This window comes from Buteo buteo, chromosome 10 (genome assembly GCF_964188355.1).
Source record: "Buteo buteo chromosome 10, bButBut1.hap1.1, whole genome shotgun sequence".
Classification (NCBI taxonomy): domain Eukaryota; kingdom Metazoa; phylum Chordata; class Aves; order Accipitriformes; family Accipitridae; genus Buteo; species Buteo buteo.
The window spans coordinates 18,767,214-18,793,041 of NC_134180.1; the positions used below are offsets into that span (position 1 = coordinate 18,767,214).

General features: G+C 35.8%; 1 protein-coding gene across 6 annotated transcripts in view; it reads right to left on the bottom strand.

The window, feature by feature from the left end:
* Positions 1 to 25,828, bottom strand: part of CAMSAP2 (calmodulin regulated spectrin associated protein family member 2) — a 90,421-nt gene that overhangs the window by 33,434 nt on the left and 31,159 nt on the right. For 2 of the 6 annotated variants that reach the window (XM_075038839.1, XM_075038841.1), the window contains exons 3-7: positions 11,666 to 11,827; positions 10,912 to 10,995; positions 6,743 to 6,802; positions 5,007 to 5,039; positions 114 to 255 (exon numbers count right to left, since the gene is read on the bottom strand). In XM_075038839.1, coding sequence (XP_074894940.1) covers positions 114 to 255; positions 5,007 to 5,039; positions 6,743 to 6,802; positions 10,912 to 10,995; positions 11,666 to 11,827 — 481 coding nt within the window. The remainder of the gene's footprint in view (positions 1 to 113; positions 256 to 5,006; positions 5,040 to 6,742; positions 6,803 to 10,911; positions 10,996 to 11,665; positions 11,828 to 25,828) is intronic. The other 4 variants (XM_075038844.1, XM_075038842.1, XM_075038845.1 and 1 more) reach the window with 2 other exon arrangements.

Below are 25,828 nucleotides of genomic sequence, written 5' to 3' on the forward strand. Positions count from 1 at the left end.
ATTATGCCTCTTGTATATCATATTTAAGCACCTTCCTTCACATAGTTATCAAACACAGACATTTTAACTTTTATGTACATATGTTTACAAGCTGAGAGACATGTTAGACATACCCTCCAGTTTAACGATATCTGGACAGTAGAAGTGGATCAGGGCTGCTAGAGCACAACCATCTGTACCATCTTTCAGCAGATTCTCCACCAATGGAATGCAGGGCAGCTGTTTAAGCAATGTTTGCTCCTTCCTGTAACGAGCCTACAATGTAAAATGAAGAAATTTAGAGAGACAAAGGTTCTGAAACGGATGAAGAAACAGATTCATACTGTAGGTTTTACACGCTATTAGTGAAACAGCAGTCTTCAATAAATAGCTGAATAATCTCAATGTTAAATTTCTTAAAACTATTCACGTCATGCCCCATTTTGAATGGCATAAATAACATCTAAGAGGAAAGGAACCTACAATGCTAATATTCTTTCCCTCAAAACTACCAATTTTTCATGATCTCTGTATAGCATGCTGAATTAAATAACATCATATACCTTAATTAACATTCAACACTCATTGTTATACAATCAGAAACAATCTGTGTGTAAACATGAGACAAATCCTTAGGTGGTTTAACTTCAGTTTACTGGCAAGTCAGATGACTCTTGTGAAGTTAACATACCTAAGAATCTAGCCCAAAATCTCATTCTTGTAACTGACTTAATGGCAAATTCAGGAACAAGGAAATCTGCATTTGATCAACTCCATTTTTATTACTAGCATGTGTCACTATAAGCAGTTATAAACACAGAGAAACATTAATGGTCAAGTGTTATGACCACGCAGTGGCTCAGTTATAAAAGGAAGCATTTTGAAAAATAACTCAGTGTATAAAGAGATCATTAGCTCGGAATACCCGGATAGCATTTCTCTGCAGTGAATGTATTTTTCATGAGTTTCATTTTTGGGGTGGGGGGGGGTGGGGGGGGCTTACTTAAAAAAAATTTGTATTCATCATTCTTAGTTTCTTTTCACTTCTTCCTGGGAAAACAAATGGAAGTGGAAGAACATGATACAGATTTTAATTTGTTACTATTATTTACTAAGACTTATTTTTATAACAGTACTGAAGGATTACTTTTCCATTTGTATCACAGAACTACTTATGAGGCCAAGAGTGTTTCTGAGTTAATTTTACACTATTTTCATTCATCTATACACACTAAACTGGAAGTTTCCATATAGGCACTCTGAGAAGTCTTTGTGGATGTTACTGCTCCCAGCAAAGCTGAAGCTGACAGTTCCTATCTCCTACTCTCCCACCTTTTGGCTGTGCTGCAGCAATTGCTGATGGGTCTGCAAGGAAAGACCACTGATACAGCTACAACATCTCTCTCCTCCTTTGTTTCCGCAGTGAATGAGTGGGCAGGGCTGGAGGTTTTATGGGTAGGATGGGAATTGTTTAAGCTAGCTTTGCTGGCAAAAAAGTCTGTGGAACCACAGACTAAGCCTGAGAGCTATGCTTATTGTCACTGGATTTCTGTCAAGGAGCATATGGGATTATCTTTAGTGAATGTCAGTATCCTCTAACTGGCCCAAGAACTATGAGTCTAATCTGGCAACAGCAGAAACATCAATTCTAGAAAAATAAAGGGCTTGGATTTGGCCTAGAGAACTTATACTTTAAGCAATTAACATGTAAAAACCCCCTGAGAGTTAGTCTTTACTTCATACTTGAAATGTACTGGTATTTGTGTGCCAAGTATACTACATAGAAATGAAAACGCCATTTTTGCATGCTATAGGAAATACTAACACCAAACAAAATTGTGTTAGTGTTTGTGCATGATTAATACTTTTCCCCACATTAGTAATAGTCCCTACTATTTCTAATGCAGGCCAATTATGCTTGCAGTTAAAGTTTGCTCTTTTTTGCTCTATGGCATTCCAATGACCCACCATGATGAAAATCCTGTAAGTTTCAAATACCATATTGATATGTCCATGTACTTCCTCCTCAAAATGACTGAAATTAAGTCTATGAAATACTACAATTTGATTATGAAATAATGATAAAAGATACAGGATACAGATGGACTCTAACATCATGGTGCAACAAGCCCTGTGTAATTTATATAATTTTTTAAATAGCATCTTCTTAATGGGAGTGTTAAAAAACACCTGAAATGGGTAATACAGTGGTATTGCACAGTAAATCCTGTGAAAAAGTCTACTGTCACTTTAATGATGACTTCACTGACCTTATGAACAGTTCCCCACAGATGCTGGAAGCTGTGTCGTATCATTAAAGTGGACCTAAAAGTGGACTTAATTCATTGTAGAGAGTATGCCAGGCACATTACTGCAGGAAAAATATACGTATATAACCTGATATGCTAGGTTCAATAGGGTATAACAGGCATTGTGTCTCAATTTGGTTGAAAAGATAAAAGAAATTATACTGAAAAATAAGACACTGGTAATTGCACTGTGTTTTTAACAAACTTCCATTTGAAGAAACTCTTCACATCAGTTGCTATGTGAATATGGATGCAATAATGCAAAAGATAAACCTCCACATTTATTATAAAGCTCTAGCGCTAATTTAAACTTAAATGTTAATACAGGCATCTTGTTTCTGAGATCCTAAACCGGCCTGATTTAGCATCTCTGAGCTTATTCCACTTAAACAAGTCTAGGTATAATTGAGACATTTGCACATAAACAAGGTCAGCTAAAGATGAACCTACAACACACCAGCTACTCTGTCATAACTACTTACGTGTATTCTGAGTTCATCATTAATAATGAATGCTCTTATGTGTTTACTATACAGTTGATAACATGTTATAAATTTACTTCCTAAAATAAGTTTTCAGCTGCCTGTATGCTCAGGAATATCCATCTCACTAGGAAACACTTGCTCTATGTAAAGGGAAAAGATCAGAAGACTGGTTGAACTGTTAGAACAGCTTGGGCCACTGCCATCCTACTATATTATCAGTATATCTTGGGTGATATCAGTATCACTTGGGTTTCAACTGTGTCTTTACTAAACTAACAAGCTCAAAGTAACATAAATACCACTACTTCAAGTTGTTTATGGACAACTGGCAGGCAAACTGGAGCTGGCTTTTCAATACATTGAACATTTTGAGTATCATTTTTATGCGATGGAAAAGAATCATTAGTAAACTAACACCTTAGGCAAAAATAGAACAAAAACATATTCTGAAACTGCTTTTAAGTAGCCACCTGATTTTGTACCAGCAAGACAAAAAGAATAAAAAGTGCTTAAATTTCTCATCACAGACAGTTTGTTTTTTTTTTTTTTTTGCATTATTTCCTCCATTTAATTACGCTATCTTAGCTCCAGAACAAAATTAAAGGACTATACTGTGAAGAGCAGTGTATTTGTGTGTCACAACTGTAATAACATTATAGAGAAATTGCCCGGATAGCATAAACTGTTATGAATTCAAAAACTGATTAGTCTGCTGAAGACAGTACTTTTAAACTGGTTTTCCAGATGCCAAGTAATTTTTATTGTTGCCTACATGCAACTCCCTTGTTCTTTTTAATTCTCTTTGCAATGTATGAACAATCTTTTACTAGGTATGACAACAAATATCTGAGGGCCTGCTAGATCAGTTATTTGGTAATGCTTAGATCAAAGATAGATCAGAGTTAGTTCTTCGGAATTCAGACCAGAAGTATGCAATTCTGCACATACCTAATCAACCGACTATTTTGTTCCCAAGCCAAACCTGTTGTAGAATTGCCCTGGTTTCAGCTGGGATAGAGTTAATTGTCTTCCTAGTAGCTGGTACAGTGCTATGTTTTGAGTTCAGTATGCCAGAATGTTGATAACACACTGATGTTCTCAGTTGTTGCTAAGTAGTGTTTAGTCTAAAATCAAGGATTTTTCAGCTTCTCATGCCCAGCCAGCGAGAAAGCTGGAGGGGCACAAGAAGTTGGCACAGGACACAGCCAGGGCAGCTGACCCAAACTGGCCAACGGTGTATTCCATACCATGGGACATCACATCTAGTATAGGAACTGGGGAGTGGCGACAGGGAATCGCTGCTCAGGGAGTAGCTGGGTGTTGGTCAGCAGGTGGTGAGCAATTGCACTGCACATCATTTGTACATTCCAATCCTTTTATTACTACTGTTGTCATTTTATTAGTGTTATCATTATCATCATTAGTTTCTTCTTTTCTGTTCTATTAAAACGTTCTTATCTCAACCCACGAGTCTTACTTCTTTGCCCAATTTTCTCCCCCATCCCACTGGATGGGGGGAGTGAGTGAGTGGCTGCGTAGTGCATAGTTGCTGGCTGGGGTTAAACAACGACAAGAATAAACAATCTGAATGCATTTCAGGGGTGAATTACTATATAAGGAAAGTAATGATAATCCCAAGGTGACACAGCATAGAGAAAACAAACTTTATTATTATTGCAGACCTGAACAGTTACTTTTTATTGCTTTTAGTAAAATTATAGTCTCACTAAAAGTAGACTGCTTTTGGTTACTTTGTGTGTGGAGAGATGAACAGCAGTCTTAAAACTACTGAAAAATTAGGGAATTTTAGACAAATGGAATAATGATTGCATATTGTTAAAATAAATCAGAAAAATTCAGATTCCATGTAGCATCAACAATCAAAAACTATTTCTGCAAGTCTCTTTTAAAAAGAGAGTCAGTATGAGATAGCATAAGTTTGCAAAACACCTGATCATTTCACAGTAGTTAATAACAGGTAGCACTGTCTTATACAAACCCACAGAGTATTTTACTGCTTGAAAAGTAATTCCTTATCCAGCATCACATCTTACATTTTGCACAGATTATGTTGCAAAAGAAGCTTCTATTTTATGCACACCTTTGCAGAGCAATCTCTTATAAAATTATCTTGTAGAGATAAATGAAATTAATGATTAGACCAGCATGACATGGAAAAAGCCATTCCCAAAATAAGCTCTTTGATCAAAGTAAAGCAGTTGAGCAAACTTACAGGAACCAGTTTCCAAAACCATTTGGTAGGAGACTTCAGAGGAAGCAGTAGGAAAAAAGAATAAAAGCAAAAAGCAAAGGAAAAAAGGAACAATTTATCAGATTTCATAATTAATTTTACAAAGCAATTTTCTTTAACATTCTCAGTTTTGTATAACAGTGAATTATAATTTAATGGTAAGCATTAGTGCACTGTAACCTCCACATATTGAGCTAATTAGCAGAAATAACACTGGAGAAATATGTCTGCAGTCTTTGTAGATCAATATCATAATTTTCCCACATGAACAGGTAAGATTGTCAGATTGATGCAGTTTTACTTAATGCTTTCACACATCTAATTGTACTCTACATATGCAATCCGACTGAAGAATTCATTTGAGACTTGAAGTCATGATACCACAAGTATCAAAATGAACTCCAGCAGCACACATGGGGAAGCAGGGAAGCTAAAGCAATGAAAAAAAGGTATAAACACACTGTAGTACAGTATGACCAATTGCAGTGAAGTTTGCATTAGTTATTTCAAGCCAAACAGTTATAACATTTAACAATATTTTTAAACAATCATATGACAGTTTTCAGAACAACAAGAGATGCAGGCAGTTATATTTTTGCAATGACAAATCACATTAGCATCAGCTGCATGATGTGCAATGACCTGAAATGTACATGGAGTTTTGGCTACTGGCAGAAAAATTATCAGAACCAATACGTACAATTCTAACTCATACATGATCAAAAAACCACAACACCAAATTATAAAGAAAAAGTCTTACAAATATAAAATTTGACCTAAAAGCTTAATCCTAAGCACACTAAAGTTAGCAGATTTTTCTGCAACTCTATTCACTGAACTCAAAACTAGCAATCCAATATATGTTTTTATTTGTCCACTTGGCTGAAACTATGGTTGAGACTACTATGAATATGCTTCAAGAGTCTGAAAGACTGAAGATAATCAAGTTTAAATTCAAACATACTGTAAGATTTATAAATAAGTACTTTGTAAAGGCACTTAAGGAAAAGAGATAAACAAAAGTTGAAATCTCTTGGACAATGTAATGGGAATTCAGTGGCTGTTGAATTGGCACTTTCTGTCAACAGGAATAAACTTTTTTCCCTGGAACTTATTAAAAATCAGTTACTAAAAAAACCAAACTGAGTAGAGAATACTGACTGACCTCTCCCAATGTTTAAAAAAAACAAAAACAAAAACAACCCAAAACACAACACCCAAAACCAACCCCCCCCCACCCCCTAAATAAAACAAAATACCCCAAACCAAACACAAATAAAAACAACCACAAAACTAAACAAAACCCAAAAGAACAGAACAGTCCCTCAGGTCGAGGGCTTACAGTTTTACAAGAAGATTGTTTAATTCCCCCTAACAAAAAGTTTTAAACATGACTATGAATTTAACTCAGTATAAATTCATCCTATGGTGCCAAAAAACGGTAGTCATACCATTCATTAAATACTTGTTTCTGCTGTCTTCCTTGCACCATCATTTGTGTTCATGCAGCTGTGCATTAATTGCATTAATTGGATCAAGAAGCTGATCCCGCTGCAAACTTATTTTCTTGACAGGTTAGCTTTTGCTAGCAGTGTGGATTTATGACACATTAAATTGAAAGTGGAACTATGGCATTAGTGTTTTACCTTCACGCAAAAAGTTGCACTGTTTAATTAAAAAAAAAATTAAAGAATTTAGGTCTTTGGGTGAATACTCACATTTGTTTCTCTCATAGGATTTGCATTGATTTGGCTTAAATCTGTTAAGACTGATTCAGTCTAAATCACAAAAGCAGATGGAAAAAATAAGTTTTTGAGAAAGCTTTGACTACATTGAAAATCAGTAGTTTAACCAGTGCAACCATACATTCACTACATATTATTCAATGGAGGCCTGAAAACCAAAGCTATTCACTACAAAACTTGAAATCCCAATTCTGAAAGAAGATGCAGAGACTCTACCAGAAAAAGACGAGGTTACCACAAATCACCGGCTGATCAAGATCCACAGAGGACTACCTGGAACTAAAAATCACACGTACTCCTTCCTCTCTTATCTTCTACAGGAAGCTAGCAGTAGAAGAAAGTGAGGGAAAACAAAAGCAATCTCATAATCTCTTAATACTGTTTTTTCTATTCAGAAGTAGAAAACAGGTAAATTTTATCAGTTGTATCATTTATTAATCTGTGTATATGACACTTAGAAATTTTAGAAATGTTGAGATTTACTATTTATGGCAAAGAGGTTCACCACAGATTTGTAACAAGATAGTAAGGCATTAATTTGGCAGGCTTGAGGATTATGCTGAGATTATTTTTCACTATTGATAAAGTTATGAATTTATCACAGTAGGAAATTATAAAATAATTAAAAAGTCTACTCATTAACTTTGTTTCAATTTTAGGTACATAACTTTGCTGCTTCTTGGCCAGAAATTAAAACTAAAGAAAAGCTTTTGCTAATGACTAGAGTGATCTATTCTTACCAGGTTTGTCTGGCCACCTCTCTAAATCAGCAGAAGAAGTATTGTTAATTTAAATTTACATCAGGTTCAAAACCTGACCACACCTCAGTAACTCTGAAACTTAAGCATCTAAAGGTGTTTGGCTAGCGCAGAAGGCAGATTGCAAAGTTTCTTAAATTTTAGAATGGAATCATCACCTTTTGAACTGCTAAATGTTGGTAATATGAAGAACCTAAATCACAAAACAGAGCCCCAACCTGAAAAGGATGGTGGAAGACAGAATAGAAGCACAATTAAACATTCCCATTCCCCTTCATGCTAAATTTACAAATACAAGCAGCAGTTAGGAGTTTAAAAACCATCAAAAGAAAGAAAATAAAACAATTGAATTCAGAGACTGAGAATTAATCTACAACTATAATATGAGCACAGAAAATGCTATACTCAATAAACATACAGAAACATAATTTAATTTGCCCATAAAAATGGAAAACAATGTAATAATATTCCTTTAGTTAATACAAAAGCAGAATTCAATCCCCTCCCACCTTTTTTTGATTTAAGAAAATCTACTGATACTAATAACTAAACCCAGGCATAGCATGAAATGGAGGGGGGGGGGGGGGGGGGGGGAAGAAAATCACACTAATTAGTATTCAGATAAAAAATTATATACATATTTCAGCAATACCCAAACTTGGTATAGGAATTTAGATGCAGTTATTTCACAGCTTTGCTGAAATATATGAGGTAGGGTCAATGCCATAAAGTAACAGGACATGTTGCTGATTCTGTGCTATAAAAAGAGGAATGCATGGACTGATGCAATATGGAGACAGATAATCAGTGTAAAACACCTGGATATCTGGAAATAAATACTAGAAAATGCTTGACAGGCGCCACATCATAATTTAACAAAAACTCCTGTTAGAAACTCTGACCAACTTATTTGATGCAATTGATCCATCCAATGGATCTGCATTATAGTTTTCTTTGAAAAGCTAGCATTCAGTATGATCCGCAGTCAAGAAATACAGGTTTTGGTTAGAGTGTTTAATGTGCTTCTAAATCTCAGATGCTTGCATGTGTGCAATCACCATTAGCTTTAGCAAAAGTAAGTGAAAATTTGGGAAATATTGTGAGGCATATAACAAAAAGAATGGCTGAGATTTCAGAGTAGTAAATTAGCCATCAGTTGAACAGACCAGTGTTTCCCAAACAAAACCTTGAGTTAAACAATTTGAATCAGTTGAAAATATGTTGCTGCCTTCCTGCATGCAAAGTTCAATAATTCAAATTCCTTAAATACTTCAAAATAGAGTTGACTGAATACTTCATATTCTAGATTTATTTTCTAGAAGCAGATTCCATTTTATCATTGTATTTACTGAAATTTTAATGTTCAAATGAGATTTTGACTCAATATCAAGGTAGTTTTATCCTCATTTTTCTCATGTACTTAAATGTGAAGGATGGCTAACTTTCTAAAAGCTTTTTTTTTTTTTTTAATAAACTGTAATCCGCAATAAATTTACTGTCAGAAGAGACATCTAGGGGTCACAGCTGGAGCCTGAGGTTTTGCCCATGCTCAGATTTTATGGTAATTCAATGCCCTGGCATAGAATACCTTACTTGACAATGTAATTTATGCAGCTGAATCCCACACTGAAGCAAATAACATAACATGTACCTTCGATAATGGTATTAAAATTCAGTGTATACAAGAAAAGGCCTTAATTACAAAGTTTTCCATGATATAGCAACTGTAGCATGATTTGGCTGGCTGTTTTGCAAATGCATTTGTATATTGGCCAACAGAGCAGGGCTCTGACTGTGTTATAGCTTCACAGTTCATATGAAAAACACCACAAATGCATACACCATTTTTATGTAAAAGTTTTATTCCACTGGGTCCATTTAGGGGATCAGAGTTACAGACTATACAAGTCTTTCAGCAATTGATTCAAGAATGCTGACATTAAAGATAAATTATAAACTAAAAATTTTATCTTGCTATTACCAATATAAAATGCAAACTATAATAAAAGTGAAAATAAATATTACTGAATTTTTACAAATACAGATAATTTTATGGCATTGCTCTGATACTAATGTTCTCTTTAATATAACTTTGTTTACCACATTAAGACTCTCATGCACTTTGGATTTTAAAAATTATTCTCAGCTTTCAGAGTGACCTAAAAAAACCACACAAAACTTCCTAATATTATTTTCAGGAAAAAGAAAAATCACTAGAGGACAGAGGATCACAGGTTATCTCCCTGCCCCCTGTTTACTATGTTTTATCTAAATTTGAGAAATGAACTTGTCAAGGACATCTTATTCTCCAGATTTCTATGCTATTACCACTATTGAACACAGATGAAATTTTCCATTATCAGGATATATGCATCAGGGTCACACTACTACTGTAAAAAATACCATTTTCTTTTGCTGAGTCACATATTTACTAATTAGCCTTCATCATTCCTTACATTTAAAAAGAAACCACAAGTGCAAGGACATACATTGCATTCATGCTTTTTGAAACTGAACTTCTAATCTTGCCAGGTAACCCTCAACTGCTTCAGAGTAGCATTGAAAGGGAGACAGCTGCTCACATGAAAACAGACCAGGAAGGGTACTGAAGGATTACAGCCTTGCAGTAGCTAAGAAATCTGCTCTGCTTTCAAATGCAGGGATAATACAAAAGAGTGTTCAAACCGATTACCAATTCCCCAATAATAATTATATCACAATAGGATAAGTGATCTCATTCTGAAACAAGCAGTTTTACATACTCTGGAACTGAATGCTATCCTTCCGTATCTTGGTGGGTATAGTGCTACTTAATTAACTGAGCTGCTCAAACAAAAGGAAAAAAAAATCCTGTTAGGAAAGGAATCAAACATAATCTGTTTTTATTGTATATATAATAAAACCTGTAATCAACTGGTATTTTGGATCATAGCCAGAGCAATGCTTGTCATGATGCCACATATAGATTTCTCTTTTGAGATGCATGCAATTCACAAGGAAAAAACATTAAAAATCATGAATAAAAATGTGGTGGTCTTTTTCATATCAGATCTGACTATAGTTTTAATTCATTTGAAAGTATTCATTAATCTTAATAAATTCCTTAAGACTAACATAAACAGATGTTTCCCTATGAAAGATTTATTTGTCAAAAAGGACAACGGGGAATAAAAAGTGCAACTCTACATTTAAATGGATATTTTCATGGAAACAATAAAACAAATAACAAAATGACTGCATAGTAAAAGTTTGCTTTCTTTAACAAGCAGTTAAAAGTTCAATATCTGCAAATGTATATTTACCTATACATACTATAATGCAAGTAGTTTTTGCTTACAGATAAATGCTTATTCTTGTTTAAAATATTTTAACTCCTACACCTACCTTTTGACCTCCTGCAGATTCTGCACTGTGATGCTCTTTTAGTTTTTGTTCCTGTTCCATTATGTCTTTCAAATGTTCATTTACCTAGGGACAAAATAGTTTCTTCAGTGGTCTGTTCTATGAAACAAATCATAGAAATTCTAAGTTTTCAAAAGGTGTATAAATCACTACCACCGAGTTAACTGAAAAGATTAAACAAATATTTCAGACTATAGCCATCAAGCATAATCAGCAAATGTCCATTTCAGATGCAGTCTGGGCTCACTAGTTGTTAGCTTTACATTGTACAAACTAACCAGCCCCTTATTATTATGCTCAATGACATTTGATTAACAGTGTATCCTTGTTACTTGATTTGATTATGCAGTGAAGGTAGGTCACCAAGCAAGATGTATTCAGATACAAACAGAATACCTTGGTTATAAATCATGATAGATTACACAGGAAGACGACAACTCTTAGAGAGCTGAAAACAGACCCTCGAGCAGCTGTCACGGCAACTCAACATGACATGTCATATGTAATGTATATTATAGTATTTTATTTAGACTTCCCATTTATTTGGTTCACATAACATATTTAGCTTATTTCTTCAAACTTTGCTTTTTATTATCCATACACAGCAGATAAAGTAACAGTCTGAAGTAGACACAGTTTTGATATACCTACATACATATATATCCTACCCACCGACCTTTAATCGAATCATGTAGACTACAAAGAAAATCACAGCTTGCTTTTCCAGTACTCATACCTTGTTTATCCAGTACATGACAGCATCTTCAATGTCATAAGGTAGATCTGTAGCTTGGAAGAAGGACGAATACTGCTGAGTGCATGCAATCACTTTCTCAACACTGACCATCTCTACCGTATATGCCATCATAAGAGTATCGATCATGGCCAAGTGAGCACTCTACAAAGGGAAGCAGCAATACCTAATTAGTTTACACATCAAAAGAGCACTTATGTATCATTTCTGAACATAGCCACATACATGCAGAGACCAAAACTGTAAATGCTACACGTTTTCTGTCTGGTTGTCAGTTTTTGAATGAAAGACAGATAAAGAAAAACCACACATAACAGATTTGAGAACGCAATACAAAGCACAAGGACATTAATTAAAAAAAAAAAGTTTATTGCAGATTAAAGTAACTTCTGTAACAAAACTAACACCAAAATAAAGGCCTGAAAATGGAAAGAATAAGCAATTTTAATGATTCAAACATTACATCACTTTTAACAGAGCTAAAAGAGATCTTTTAACTTTGTCACCCTAGCAAAAACAAAAACCCCTGCCTGATCAGTGTTATTTGTACTGGAAATAAAAGTTGAGACTGCCTGGTAAACAACCTTCATCATCATGAAAATGCTGCATTAATAAGTGGAAGTTTATCTATTTTTTAAGTCATAATCCAGGAAGAACACACTAATCTTAAGTAAAAAACGAACATGATAGAAATATTTTTGCTCTAGTAAACTTATTATCTTATGCAGATATGGCTATATATGCACAACTAGGTTTAAAATAAGCATATACTGATAAATAAAATATAGCTTCTGTTAAAAGTGGAGGTATGTTTCTCCTGGTGTTGTTATGAATTGAAAGACAAAGGCTATTGCAGTTTGCAATAATTAAAAAACAAACAAACGAACACACACACCCCCCCCCCCAACATAAAAAAAGAGGATGACAACCAGGATTTACATTAGATTCTTGTGACTGAATAAGAAAATGATAGCAGTTTGCAGAGGCAGTGCCTACAGCTAAACAGATTTGTTTCTGCTTCATGGTAAGAACACCAACAGCTTTCTAAGTATTAAGCAGCATTTCCCATGAACGAGAACAAATTCCAAAGACAGTATTTTTTAAAACATTGCCTTTAAACACAGCTCATGATGCAAACAAAGATTCCAAACACTTATTAACACCATCGGTTCAATTCTATACAAAAATATTCATGTAAACATCTCAAGGTAGCTATAACAGCCATGGCAACAGCAATGAACAATGTGAGTCACAAAGCAATATGCTATCTAATCATTATAGTTAAAGGTCATACATGCACATCATTTATTCCAAAATTCTCAGCAGGAAAAAGATGGAACAGATCCAGACTTGGTGCTGCCCTTAGTGTAATCGCCAATAAAAGTGATGCTGCTGCCCTCAGAAGCAAGCAGCAGCACATACCCATTTTATTTTAATGCAGTTAAGTTGCTTTGTTTGACAAAAAAAAAAAAAAAAAGAAAAAAAAGGCAAGCTATCCTTACTTTATCTTCTAAAGACATTCACAAAACTGTTCCTGACAGCCAACCTTCCTGGGACACGCCTGTTCTCTTTGGACTCTGGATGTGACCCTAGAGCCCCTCTGTCTGCCACATACTCCATGATGCTCCTAGCATAAGTAGTGCAGCTAGGATAGGAACCAGCACCTCTTCACTCCTGCCACCATTGATTGACTTATTCAGAATTAACTCCTTTCACCATATTCATCTGCCTTATGAATTTATTTACAGACCTTCAGTGGACAACTACTGATACAAGCTCTTAAGTGTGAATGAAGGAAAGAGCTAGGGAGCTGAATTCTTGCCAGCCAAAGTATTTAAGAAGGAAAAAGACAGAGCATATTGCCCATGACCAGCCTCCTGAGGAAGCTGCACTCCAGTGTGAAATACAGCATTTCTATACATAGATATAAAGACTCCTTTGTTGGCCTAGCAATGCAGCACACAGGAGGAGTTTGGACATAGTATCACATTAACTACTAGTAAAGTCCCCAAACCTTGTGAGGGATTGCAGAGCCTGGGTCAGACATACAAATCCATGCTGTTCTGCAGGAGTTTCCAGCTCAGATTGCAGAAGGGTAGTTCAGCAAATGCAAAACAGGAAGGAAGATGGGAAGAGTCGGATTGTCTCTGACATCCAGGAGTCATTGCTTTAACGGTCTTTCCTTGCTATATCTTTGTTGCCTAGTCTGAATGGCACGCGGGTTAAAACCTTGTACCGCTTCCAGACCCCCAGCCCCCCCCCCCCCCCCGCCCCGAAAATGGAATGGAGGTATTAAAAGAGCAAGAAAATGATGGGTTTGCTTTTTAAGAGGAGGTAGTGCACAAAACACATTTTTCCAGCCAGACATAAGAGAGGCCTCATGCGGAGTGCTAGCACTAGAGCTGTGCTAAGAGTCATCTGTACTGATCCAGAGCTGCTCAGACTGCCTGCTGCACAAGAGGACTGTTTTCATGCCCTGCCTGCAGGGAGGACACAGCCTTCCAGTTGAGGTCTGACAACCAAGGAAGCCCCAAGCAGGTTTGGAAGCAGAATCTTCCCCAGCTGTTGATCCATGACTAGTTCAATGGCTACTGTGCCTGTGCTCTGAGAACAGCCTGCAAGAAAAGCAATCACTGGCAACTCTCCAACAGGGAATTTAGGAGCCTTCGCCTCCCATGCAGGATCCTCAGTTTCTCTGTAAAACTTGATCATGCCTATGAAGTGGATTGCCAGCGGACTGAGAAAGCCATGAAAGTGTTGCTAGAACTGCCAATAAGCTTAATACATTATAAATACATTAAGGAAAATTAAATTATTTACAACTAGCTAGCTAAGTCACATTTTCAATGTTTCTAGCAAATTATTAATGAACTGCAAACTACTTAAGCAAACAGAGGGAAAAATGAAAGGAATGACCTTAGATAATACTCTGTACTATCAAAACCAAGTGTAATAAGCTTTTACCCACACTGACTGGATCCATATCACAACTCTATTTTATATAAGCTATCAAATACAAGCGTTTTCAGAGTCTCAAAAGTGACTCCAATTATTTTCTTTATAATCCAGGTAGGACACTAAACAGGAGATTTTTTTAAAACATACTAAATAATGAAAGAAGGAATTCAAGTCAATTTGCATCTCTTATCATGAGAAACAAACTAGAAATTTTCTATTTTTCCCAGTTAGCAAAAAAATCAACTTTATTTTATAAATAATTTCTTCACTAAAAAAAAATTTAAAACTATTAACATACATGGATTTTTCCCCCAGAAAATTGCAAGCAACCAAATAAGCACATAAGATAACTTTTATCTAAAGTATTTGTTTTGTTCTTTTTAAAAAAGGGGGTACAGAAACAAAGAGAAAGCCATTTAATTGCACATACCTCTCTAATGGTTTTTTTTCCACTTATTCTGGAAAGTGTCAGACAAGCTGCATTCTTTTACATCTTTTAATTCACTATGCTCAACAAGAAAGACTAAATTAAAAACTGCACTACAAAAATAGTATCCTACTGCTCTAAATACAGGGTTTATCAGCATAACTGCTGAAGGTCTCTAAAAAACAATTTTAAAAAACTTCTACTGATAGTAAATAAAGTTCCATTTTTTTGTACATCTCTCACTGAACATCATATTTTAGGTACAGCTAAAAAAGCAAATGGGGGAAGTCACTTCTACTAGTTGGATCCGCCATTATGACTGAATTATGACACAAGGAAGCAACCCTTCATATCTGAGGGGGAAATATAGACAGCATTCTGAGCCAGGCAGAAACTAGGATCAGCTGCTCAGCAATGACTTTTCTCTGGACAAGCCTGTAATACAATGCCTGAAGGAACTCCCCAGGAGCTGCTGATGACTGGTACCGAGACGGTACTCTAAATGCTGCTACTTCCTTCAAGATGTCAGCAAATCCAGAAGAACTGCAGCATATTTGAGTAAGGACAAATGATTTTGAAAAAAACCCCATTTCTTTAGAGGAAATAATAATAATAAAAAAATCAGTAACACAGAATTACACAGAGTAGAATACAAAACCGTTAGAGAAAGATCTTTAAAAAAAATAAAGATCAACACAGCAGCAGTGTACAACACAGGAAGTAATACACTATCACAAAACTGTTATGCAGAGGTTTGGTTTAAACCAATTCAAAAAATCTTTTCATTCTTTCATTTCACTACAATGGTGCAAAGTACTGAAGTCTTAGATGGCACGCACACTACAAAATATTAAAAAAATACAAAAGGCTAGATTCTTAGAGATATTTTATTTTCTAAGACACAAACACAGTTTTGTCTTTCCCAGCTACACCCTGCACAAAACACAAGAGTTTTAACTTACTAATCTTTACAATCTCAGGTAATTACTAGTTAGTTTCTGCCCTGTAATGTAAGTTCCACAGCTTTATTTTCTACTGCTGCATAGTTCACTAAGAAGCTTACTGAACTGTAGAAGAAAGTATTCTGAGCATGACTGCTAATGCTTTCTCTGTCTGCCTAATCTTTGATTATGGAGCTCCACCTCCTTTGGAGAACTGCAAACAACTTCATTAAAAAGTGTACTAAGCAAAAGATGTATATGATACTGTACACACAGATACTCATGGAAAAATACCACGTTATAGACAACTCTTATATTATTACCCAATACTAAGGATATTTCTCATATTCCATTAAAGGATACTCAAGTCAGGAGTTCTCTTTTGACCTGCCCCTTTAGGAAAATCATAGACAAAACCATTTCCCACTATGGTGCTTGAAGAAAGGGACAGAAAGAAAACAGAGGATAAAATTGTTATCCTCATGCTAAAATAAACAAATAAATACTCTTTTCCTGAGTCTTATTGATAAAAAGAGTCCCCTGTCTCACTATGCTTTGGAGAAGAGATATGATTTTTGGCAGAATACGGCTTTTGTAAACAGGAATATATATTTCTGTTCTTTTTGAAGTTGGTCATGCTTCAAGAATTTTGTGAAGGAATTTGGTCATATTTTGAAAAAAAAAAATCTTCAAACTATAGTTCTCACTTGCACAATAAACACATATATTTATAGCTAAATTCCCTAAAGATTTTGCCTACACCGGATCAGGCACTTGAGCAAAGAACAGAAGAGATCAGCTCTCTACAATTAGCTGAGAGAATATTTATATCACCTTTGTATCAATAGTTACGCATGCAACCAACTGTTTCTACCTGCTGAAAACAGATGTTTTGGATCCAGATACTTCTCACAATACAGTAAGAAACAGTAACTTGAGCCAGATACTTCAGTTAACAGTAAGGTACAGATTAAATTCCATGGGCTTGATGAACCTTACTCTGAAGATATTACATACAAGTAAGCACTAAGATTCCAAATATATTATATGTTCTGTGTATTCCTAAAAATAATTGATCTATTAATGCTAATTGTAAGTAATATTTCTTAAATTAAAACTGAAACACCCATTAATGTTCTGCCAGTATATACTAGTTCTTAATTCAATATTACATTTCCTTGTATGATTATTACCATGCATTGATTGTTATCAAGACAGAGCAAAAATAACCAGAACGAAACAAAGCAAGAAAGAGAATAACTAAGACAAAGTCATCCCCATAAAATCAGTCACTGAATTCATAACTGCTAGAAGGTATCGATCACATGGAATAACCATTATAGGACACATACTTAAGGAGCAAAGACAGGTAAAAACAGAGTTGCTGATATGCAGAGTAAAAGAAAGACAGGATCAGCAGGCAAGCAAGGGATTAAACATAGATGACAACTGCAGCAAAAAAGTGTGCCTAGAGCACTGTGAGTATCTCCTTCTGTACCATGCTAACTGACTTCTCTGAATCCGGCTTTCTTGCAGATTCTGTGAACAATGCAGTTTGAGGAACCTGAGTAGCTTTAGCCTCCAGCCACCCTTTCCCAAAGACCCTCCCCTAGATAATCCAAGTCTTAAATGAATCTGCTAGCATAATGAGATACCACCTAAATTCCAAGTCTCAACTAAGAGTGGAAAATTGCAGAATTCTGGCTCAGGGAAAGCACAGGCCAAGGCTCAATACCACCAGAGGTGAGGAAGTAATTTATGAGCAGAGCCAATAGGCGACAACTCTATTAGAAACTTCAAAGCTATTGCTTCATTTCACCAACATTCGTAAGTAAAATGAAGAGAATTCTGGTACTACAAAGGAAACAACAGTTTTAAAGTATTTCGATCAACAAAATGGAGTAGTCTGAAGTAGTCAGTTCTGCCACGTTTGATGATTTTTGGACCCAGTTCTTCTCTAGCCTCACACAGTACTTATGCCTAGCACAATTCTGACATTACCCCAGTTGTCTAGTTATTCTTGTCCTGCAACAGAACGATCATGTCGAATTACCTCCTTACTGCATTTTCATGAAGAACAAGTGCTTGACTCTGACAAGATGCTTGTTCAGCAAGAACAGGCATTACTGAGTCATGCTAAACACATCATAGCAAGTTCTGCAAGGTAGAGGGAATGGTTTTTACTTTCAATATTTATCATAACCTTCTGTATTTGGTTCTCTTTTTAAATTTAGTAGTCAACTATATGACTATGTATAAAACACCATTATTTGACTGAATGTAATTCACTTCTAAAAAAAGGATTTTTTAAGTACAGATACTTGCTGAGTTAAGCATTTTGATAGCACTTCCAAGTTCTTCTACCTGAGATTTCCTCATTATGCTTGTTCAGGAATTTAATGATTTGATCTATTAACTCAAGCCTAACTAAATACTTAAAGATTCCCAGATTCTTTCTGAATCACTTAACCAAGTGAGACCTCACCCCACTCCAGGTCATAGTGAAACAAGATACCTGCACAACATGCACTGGCATCAAGAACTAGCAAGTGGTGCTCATCACATTATTTTTGTCATATTTTATAGTTTCACACTATCTACTTTGATTTATTTTTTCTAATATACTTAGCAATTACTCCATAAGTTGCCTGTAGCCTATATACTGGAAGAATCAGGTGTCTAATGGTAAAAACCACAAAGGCACTTCAGTGCCTTTATGTCAAGTACTCCACGTTTCAAAAATAAAACAACTGTAGTTGGATAGGTTAAACTAAAACAACAAATTAATGCAAGATAACTGATAACAAGATAGCTATACACGTTTAGATGAATAAACAGCACCAGCCTCAAATTTCCCAGAATATTTTGTGTTTGCAGATAATTAAGGATTTTCCTAGATCACACTGTAAAATCCTGTCCAGATAAACCAGAAACAAAAATCTCTTACAAAAACTTATATTCTGTTACATACGTGCACTGTCTCCTTGCTCTTATGCTCTGGATATTTTGTTACATATGCGCAGTCTCCTTTCTCTTATGTTCTGGACATTTAAATCAAGAACAAGCAGTAATTATATAAAATGCCATCTGAGTTTCTTCTGTCACAACTATCCCCATCAATTTTTGAATACATGAGTGGGAAAAAGAGAAACAGGGCTTCAGTTATAAACCAACTATACCCATATATAAATACAAAGTAGTTCCTTCTTCCTGACTCACTCATACCTGTATAGTAATGACATTAAAAGTAGTGGTTTAACTTCCCTGGCAGCTCAGCTAAAGTGCCTTCAAAGGCAGTTATCACTGGGAAGTACCCAAGCCTGTTCATCTTAGAACATCTGCTGAAGGAACACAGCCTTAGGAGCGCTAGAGAACTACCACTTCCTCATGGAGATGCAGGAGCAGTGACAAGACAAGCTGGGCTGCTACAGAATTTGGGGTGAAGAGTTCATGTTTGGGTGATGTGCTTTAAGAGAGGAAGTTAGAAAGAGAAAGAGACAAAAGAGGCTGAGGTCCCAAAATAAACATATATGTAGGACTGGAGTACTAATTCATGGAGATGAGAGTGGAAGAAGAAACAGAGGCACATCTTCTCCAGTGCATGACTTAGTCTGGCACTGTGCCACAGCATGCTACAAGTCCCACTGACAAAGCCACTCAGAGCCACTGCTCTCAGTATGTTATCAGAGCAGACTAGTTTTGAAACATTGCAACTTAGACTTCTAGTTAATCCTTTTCACAGTTAAACATTGACAGCCATTTCTGAATGGCAGCTTTTGTTGCTCAGGTAACTGATATAACACGGTCTCTAACGCACATTTCTGTTTTGCCTTTTTCTTAATACAAAACTAGTTACTTACTCTCATGCTTTATCTGACAATCCTTATAAGGCTTAAAGCATTGAATGAATGTAAAAGACCCATCTGGTAGAAGTCATGCCATTAACTTGATATTACAACAATGATTTATTAAGACTTTGCCTAAAGTAATACAGACGATGAAATTTTACATAATTTTCAACATTTAACACATCTCCTTCAACTGCCCAGTGGCTGTGGGTTCTGATGAACTAAGTTCTAATAATGAGCTCTTCCACACACAGTACTAATGAGAGTGAGAAAAAAATGATGCTTTAATTACAGTGATGAATAATACAGTATACGGTTTGTTCAGTTACTATGTTTGACACAGAGATTGAAAGGTTGATTACTCTTTGCAATTTAGGATGAGTCTAAGTTTGAGATAGAATGTAAGAAGTTTCTAGTTTTCTACAATTTGCTGTAGAGGAACTCAAGTAGTATTTGAAAGAAAGAACTTATAAACCTAGAAAAAAACTTAGACCAACCCTCTTCCCAAAGCAGGTCCAACTAGCTCAGGTTTCCCAAGGACTTCTCCAGTCAAATTTTTTATTATCAACAAGGATGAAGAATCTACAACTGCTTTAGGCAACCACTTAATGTCTTCCATCATGTTCAAGTTAGCTGGTATCCTTCTCAATACAAAATCCCAGCCTCATGGTAAATACATGGCTAAACTAAAATGTAGAGAAAGTCTCTCTAGCTCTCATTTGCTTCAAATACTGAGCTCTCACTATATTTATATCAAGCTTTTTTCTCCTTAAAGGTAAACACAGAACACTGCTTTCCCACAAGAGGAAGGACAAAGTTAGCTGTGGTTCCTTCATTTATCAAACCAAAGAAGGATCAAAGTAGGGCCAAATTATCAATGGAAATCTCCAACTGAATTCCAGGATTGTTGCTAAAAAACCTGCAACTCATCCAAAGCCCAGCTGAACACTGCCATGCTGCTCCGTTACAAAATAAATCCAGAATACCTTCAATAAAAATGTAAAAAGATGCGTACTTTAATCCAATGTAATTCAGCCAACCACATAAAACCTAAGTTGTTACAGGATGGTGTAAGAAATTGAAAACAATCAGGATGCTACCTTTCAAAAGGGGGAAAAAAGCATGAATTTTTGCACAAAGAGCCCATATAAAATACTCCTACGTTTTCAACTGAAGCGGCTCCATATAGTTTTCCTTCTGCTTTTCTATATATACCTTTACATGTCATCTTTTACGGTTTCATTTACTAACATTATGATGAGATAGCTGCATCTGCACAGTTCTGGGACTGGCTTTCCAGGGTAAGATTTTAACTCCTACATTCTACTCAATTTCCTGAGGAAATGTGCCTCCCAGCTGGAACTCGTGTGAGATTCTTGGCAAAGTACAACACTGGAAATACAGACCTAAATTACTCAGGGAAGGCATTTTAAGAACAACTTTTAATTATAAACAAGAGATTTAGATTTTTGTTGCAAAACTCATCTTTGTTTTTGAGAGGTGACCATCCTTCCTGGTCCAAATTTGTATTTTTATCATCTGCTGGGGAAATGCGTACCTTCTAGCATCTTAGATAAAACAAAAAAAATCTAGTGTTAAAGTCAATGCCTCTGACATGTAAGCATCTAAGACCTAGGGACAACTTCGTTCTGTCACGTGTCAAATATCACCATATTTTTATAAAGCTGCTGTTCAAGAACCTATGAAATGTTTCTGTGTTTTTTGTTAAACTGATGTACAAAAATCTATTTTTAGGACAGAAACATGAGAATCTTTCTTAGGCTTAGCTTTGTTGATCTAGGAAAACATTGGCTAAAGAAACCAAAACATTACATCTGGTCATTTCAACATACTATCTTCAAAAAGAAGAAAACTAGCTTCAATTTTTATATAAAAACATAAATATGAAATCTTCCTGCATTTGCATATGAACAAGCTCCTGATAATTTCCTTGCTGTTTCTTTATAAACCATAAAAAGGGCAGAGGAATAAGGTCATCACACTCATTACTATAATGGCAATTACTTTAAGAATAGGAGTTATTTGACCCTCTCCTCAAAGGTTTATAGGAATATCACATTTATAGACCATAACACAGCACAGTAAGACATGAGAGGGCAATAGACCTCATCAAACATTTTCTTCTAAAGTAACAGCCAAGGTTAAAAGAAATTTCCCCATCTCCTACTTCAATGAACTCTATCAGCAGCATTAAAGACATTAAAAGAGACACAGAAAATTATACTGATCACAAGAAACCTGTTTCTCTGTGGCTGTTAATGTAGTAAAACCTTTTAAGTGACAAGCTGCTGACTAATAGCATTACTAAATCAGACAGCTGACCAACATTTTTTCATCTATTTATTAAAGGATTGTGACAGGCCAGCCACAACAGCGGCTGCTAAACAAGGACATGGTCCACAGCAATGTTATAGCAAAAGTAGGAAAGGTGCATTATGGTTGTTTTGATAAACACATTCAAAAGCCTTTCCACTTGTTTGGTTAATCTGGACTACACACCAAGCTTTAAGACAGATCTTGAACCTCTAAAGTTAAGTAGGGCTTCTTCAGAGAAAGACTTATAAATATGCACACACAGGCATAGAACAATTATTTTACTATAAACTTTATGATCTGTTTTTTCATCTTCACAACTAACTCTGGACTTGGGTATATAATTTATACCTAAGAAAGAGCAATTTGCATGCCTTCACAAAGATCCTGCTGTATCAATAATTCTTTTTAATAGATTACATGCACCGAGGGATGTCCACTTCATCCACTGCTGTATATTTTTGCAGGACATCTTGTTGTAGTCCCCATCACTATAAGCTTCTGCCAAGCATAGGGCCATACAGGCTATGTCTGTATCAGGAACTACTGCAGATCAACAGGAGCAGATTGGTAGACAGGAAGGGGTTGTTGTTGTGGTATAACCCCAGCCAGCAACTAAGCACCACACAGCCGCTCACTCACTCCCCCCCCACCCAGTGGGATGGGGGAGAAAAATCGGGGGAAAAAAAAAGTAGAACTCGCGGGTTGAGATAAGAACGGTTTAATAGAACAGAAAAGAAGAAACTAATAATGATAATGGTAACACTAATAAAATGACAACAGTAGTAATAAAAGGATTGGAATGTACAAATGATGCACAGTGCAATTGCTCACCACCTGCCAACTGACACCCAGCTAGTCCCTGAGCGGCGATTCCCTGTCCCCACTCCCCAGTTCCTATACTAGATGTGACGTCCCATGGTATGGAATACACCGTTGGCCAGTTTGGGTCAGCTGCCCTGGCTATGTCCTGTGCCAACTTCTTGTGCCCCTCCAGCTTTCTCGCTGGCTGGGCATGAGAAGCTGAAAAAGCCTTGACTTTAGTCTAAACACTACTTAGCAACAACTGAAAACATCAGTGTTATCAACATTCTTTGCATACTGAACTCAAAACATAGCACTGTACCAGCTACTAGGAAGACAGTTAACTCTATCCCAGCTGAAACCAGGACAGTTGTGCTGAAGATGGGATACCTACGACATAGACTTCTGTCGTCAACCATCACTCCACTTTGAAAATAATCTGGCATTTAAACAGCATACTAATAAGGCAATGGATTATCCTTCTATCAGTTTTTCACAAAAATGGTAAAGTCAATGAAATAGTAACTAAAGCTTTTCTTAAAAGTTACTTTAAAGGCATGAAAACCAGTTATAGATGAGATACCATCTTCAGTAAGTACATTTTCTTTACAAGAAAACTTTCTTTCTAAAAATGAAAAGGGTATCTAGCTTGTGGCCTACACATAGAAAAGACTAGAATGTTCTTTTCCAAAGAATTAAAGATAGAACAGGAGACTGTTGCGAACTAGAGACTACTTCTCAGTTAACTGGCAACCAAGGTAAAAGATGCCCATTCTCATCCTTCACAAGTATGTTTGTGAACTGCTACTTTTTATGGCATGAAAATGAATCAAAAAGTATCACTCCACCTCCCTTTGGTAATAAAATAACCACCAGTTCAGTTCCTAAGTCTATTTAAAGAGTAAAACAACAAAACACACGATCATGTTCTCATTCCTCATGCCTTTTTGGTTCATAATGTTATTCTAAGAGGTGTTGCACAATTAGTAGCTCTCAAAACAGTAAAGTCAGTTGCAGCTATAACATATTCACATTGTGGTAAACAACTATTTTCTTTGGCACAATATCACTCCTCCTTTTCTCCCCAACTAAGACAAGCTGAGTAAGAGGGCAAGTTGATAAATAAAACAAAATAGAAAACAGCTGAACAGAAAAACACAATACAGAAACATGAAAAATGGTAACTCCTATCCTTTCATTTTCAAAATAACACATTTCAGTGACTTAAGATGGCAATTACTAGAATGTAAGTATTTGCTGTGCTTCCAAGAACAGCAGTAAATACCAATAGTATTATTTGAAACCTCTGCTACAAGCACAAGATATGTCAGCACATGCTGTCCAGAAACCACACAATCCCTTCGCATAATGATGAAATCTTTGCTTTGGCAAAAAGAATTATCCCCATATATGAACCTCAACTATTAAATCACCTTGTTAACTGGGAAGAGGAGGGGAGACAAAGGGAGGCAAAGCACAGGAACGGAAAGTATTTTATAGCTGTCCTTAAATGACAGATTCAGAGACCAACAGCTGTAAACATTAAGTCCCATCAGCAGTGCCACATACTGCCATGGAAGGATCAGTGTAGGCCCGGTGCAAACGATAGGTAAGAGTGTAGTGTGTTTAAAAGCATGCGACTCCTGGTAAGAGTCAGGTAGTTTGATTGATTAGCTACACTGTTTTGTCAGTCAAAAGGGTATAACCACAGAACAAAAACCTTTGCTGGGCAGTTTGGGTGCTGAACATTTGGAGGAACTGAAAACAGGTTTGTTTGGAAGAGTTGCAGAATAAGGTGGTGTGAATAGTAAGGACTGCAGAAGAATGACATCAAGCCAGGCCAAAATCTCTGGAGAGGTACTGCTGCAAGGATTTCATTGCTTTTTTTTTTGACTGGACTAAATAAAGCAAAGAAAAGTAGAAATTGTTTCCTGATTTTTTTTTTTTTTTTTAATTTCTGAATGCCTTATTTTGCTCTGCTTTTTAAGTCTGTTTGTGGTTTGTTTGGTTTTTTTTCCATACCTCCTTCTCATTAAAATTATAGATTGACTGACATCTCTTCTTTCTTTTCAAGCATGCAAACTCTGTAATCCCATAATCCTTAAGTGGGAAAGGATGATTATTGAGAAACTTGTCTGAACTATGTGAGACATTACTAGACATTTTAGCAAACAATTTAAAATCATTGGCTTCAAGTATATTTTATCAGAATTGAAGGCACTACCTGTAACTTATGTTACCTAAATACCCAAAGGAAAATTTTACCAAACCTAAAAAGCTGTCTGCATAGGCAGGTCAATCTGTAGTATTTCAAAAAGTAAAAATCAATATTGTGATAGTACAAGATGGAATGGACACTATTAGAAAAGCTGGTACATAATTGTCACTAAAGAAGAAACATCACAGCACACTTATTGGTCACAGGTAACAGGCTATATACATTACAGTGTCTACCTAATCATCTAAAACATATGATAAATCCAAGTCAGTAAGCAATTTTGCCAAAGAAAATTCTTGCAGTACATGTTATAGATATAAAAGACTGGGCAGAAAAACTTAATCTGTATTAAAAACTAAAACTTCTCAGTATTTTAAAATGTACTTTAAAACAGTTCAGATAATTTTCAGTTTGCTTAGTAATGTTAATTACTCTGCCATATAGGAGGTATAACAGTAAGCTGAACTGTTGTTGCTCAGTTGCTTTCTCATTTCTTAATATTTTACACTATTATAAACAACAGTGATGATTTTTATTTGCTTATTTCCTATACTTTTCCTTAGCTGGCAAAACTGATTAGTCTTATAGCCATTAAGTAATACAAACCCACTCCCC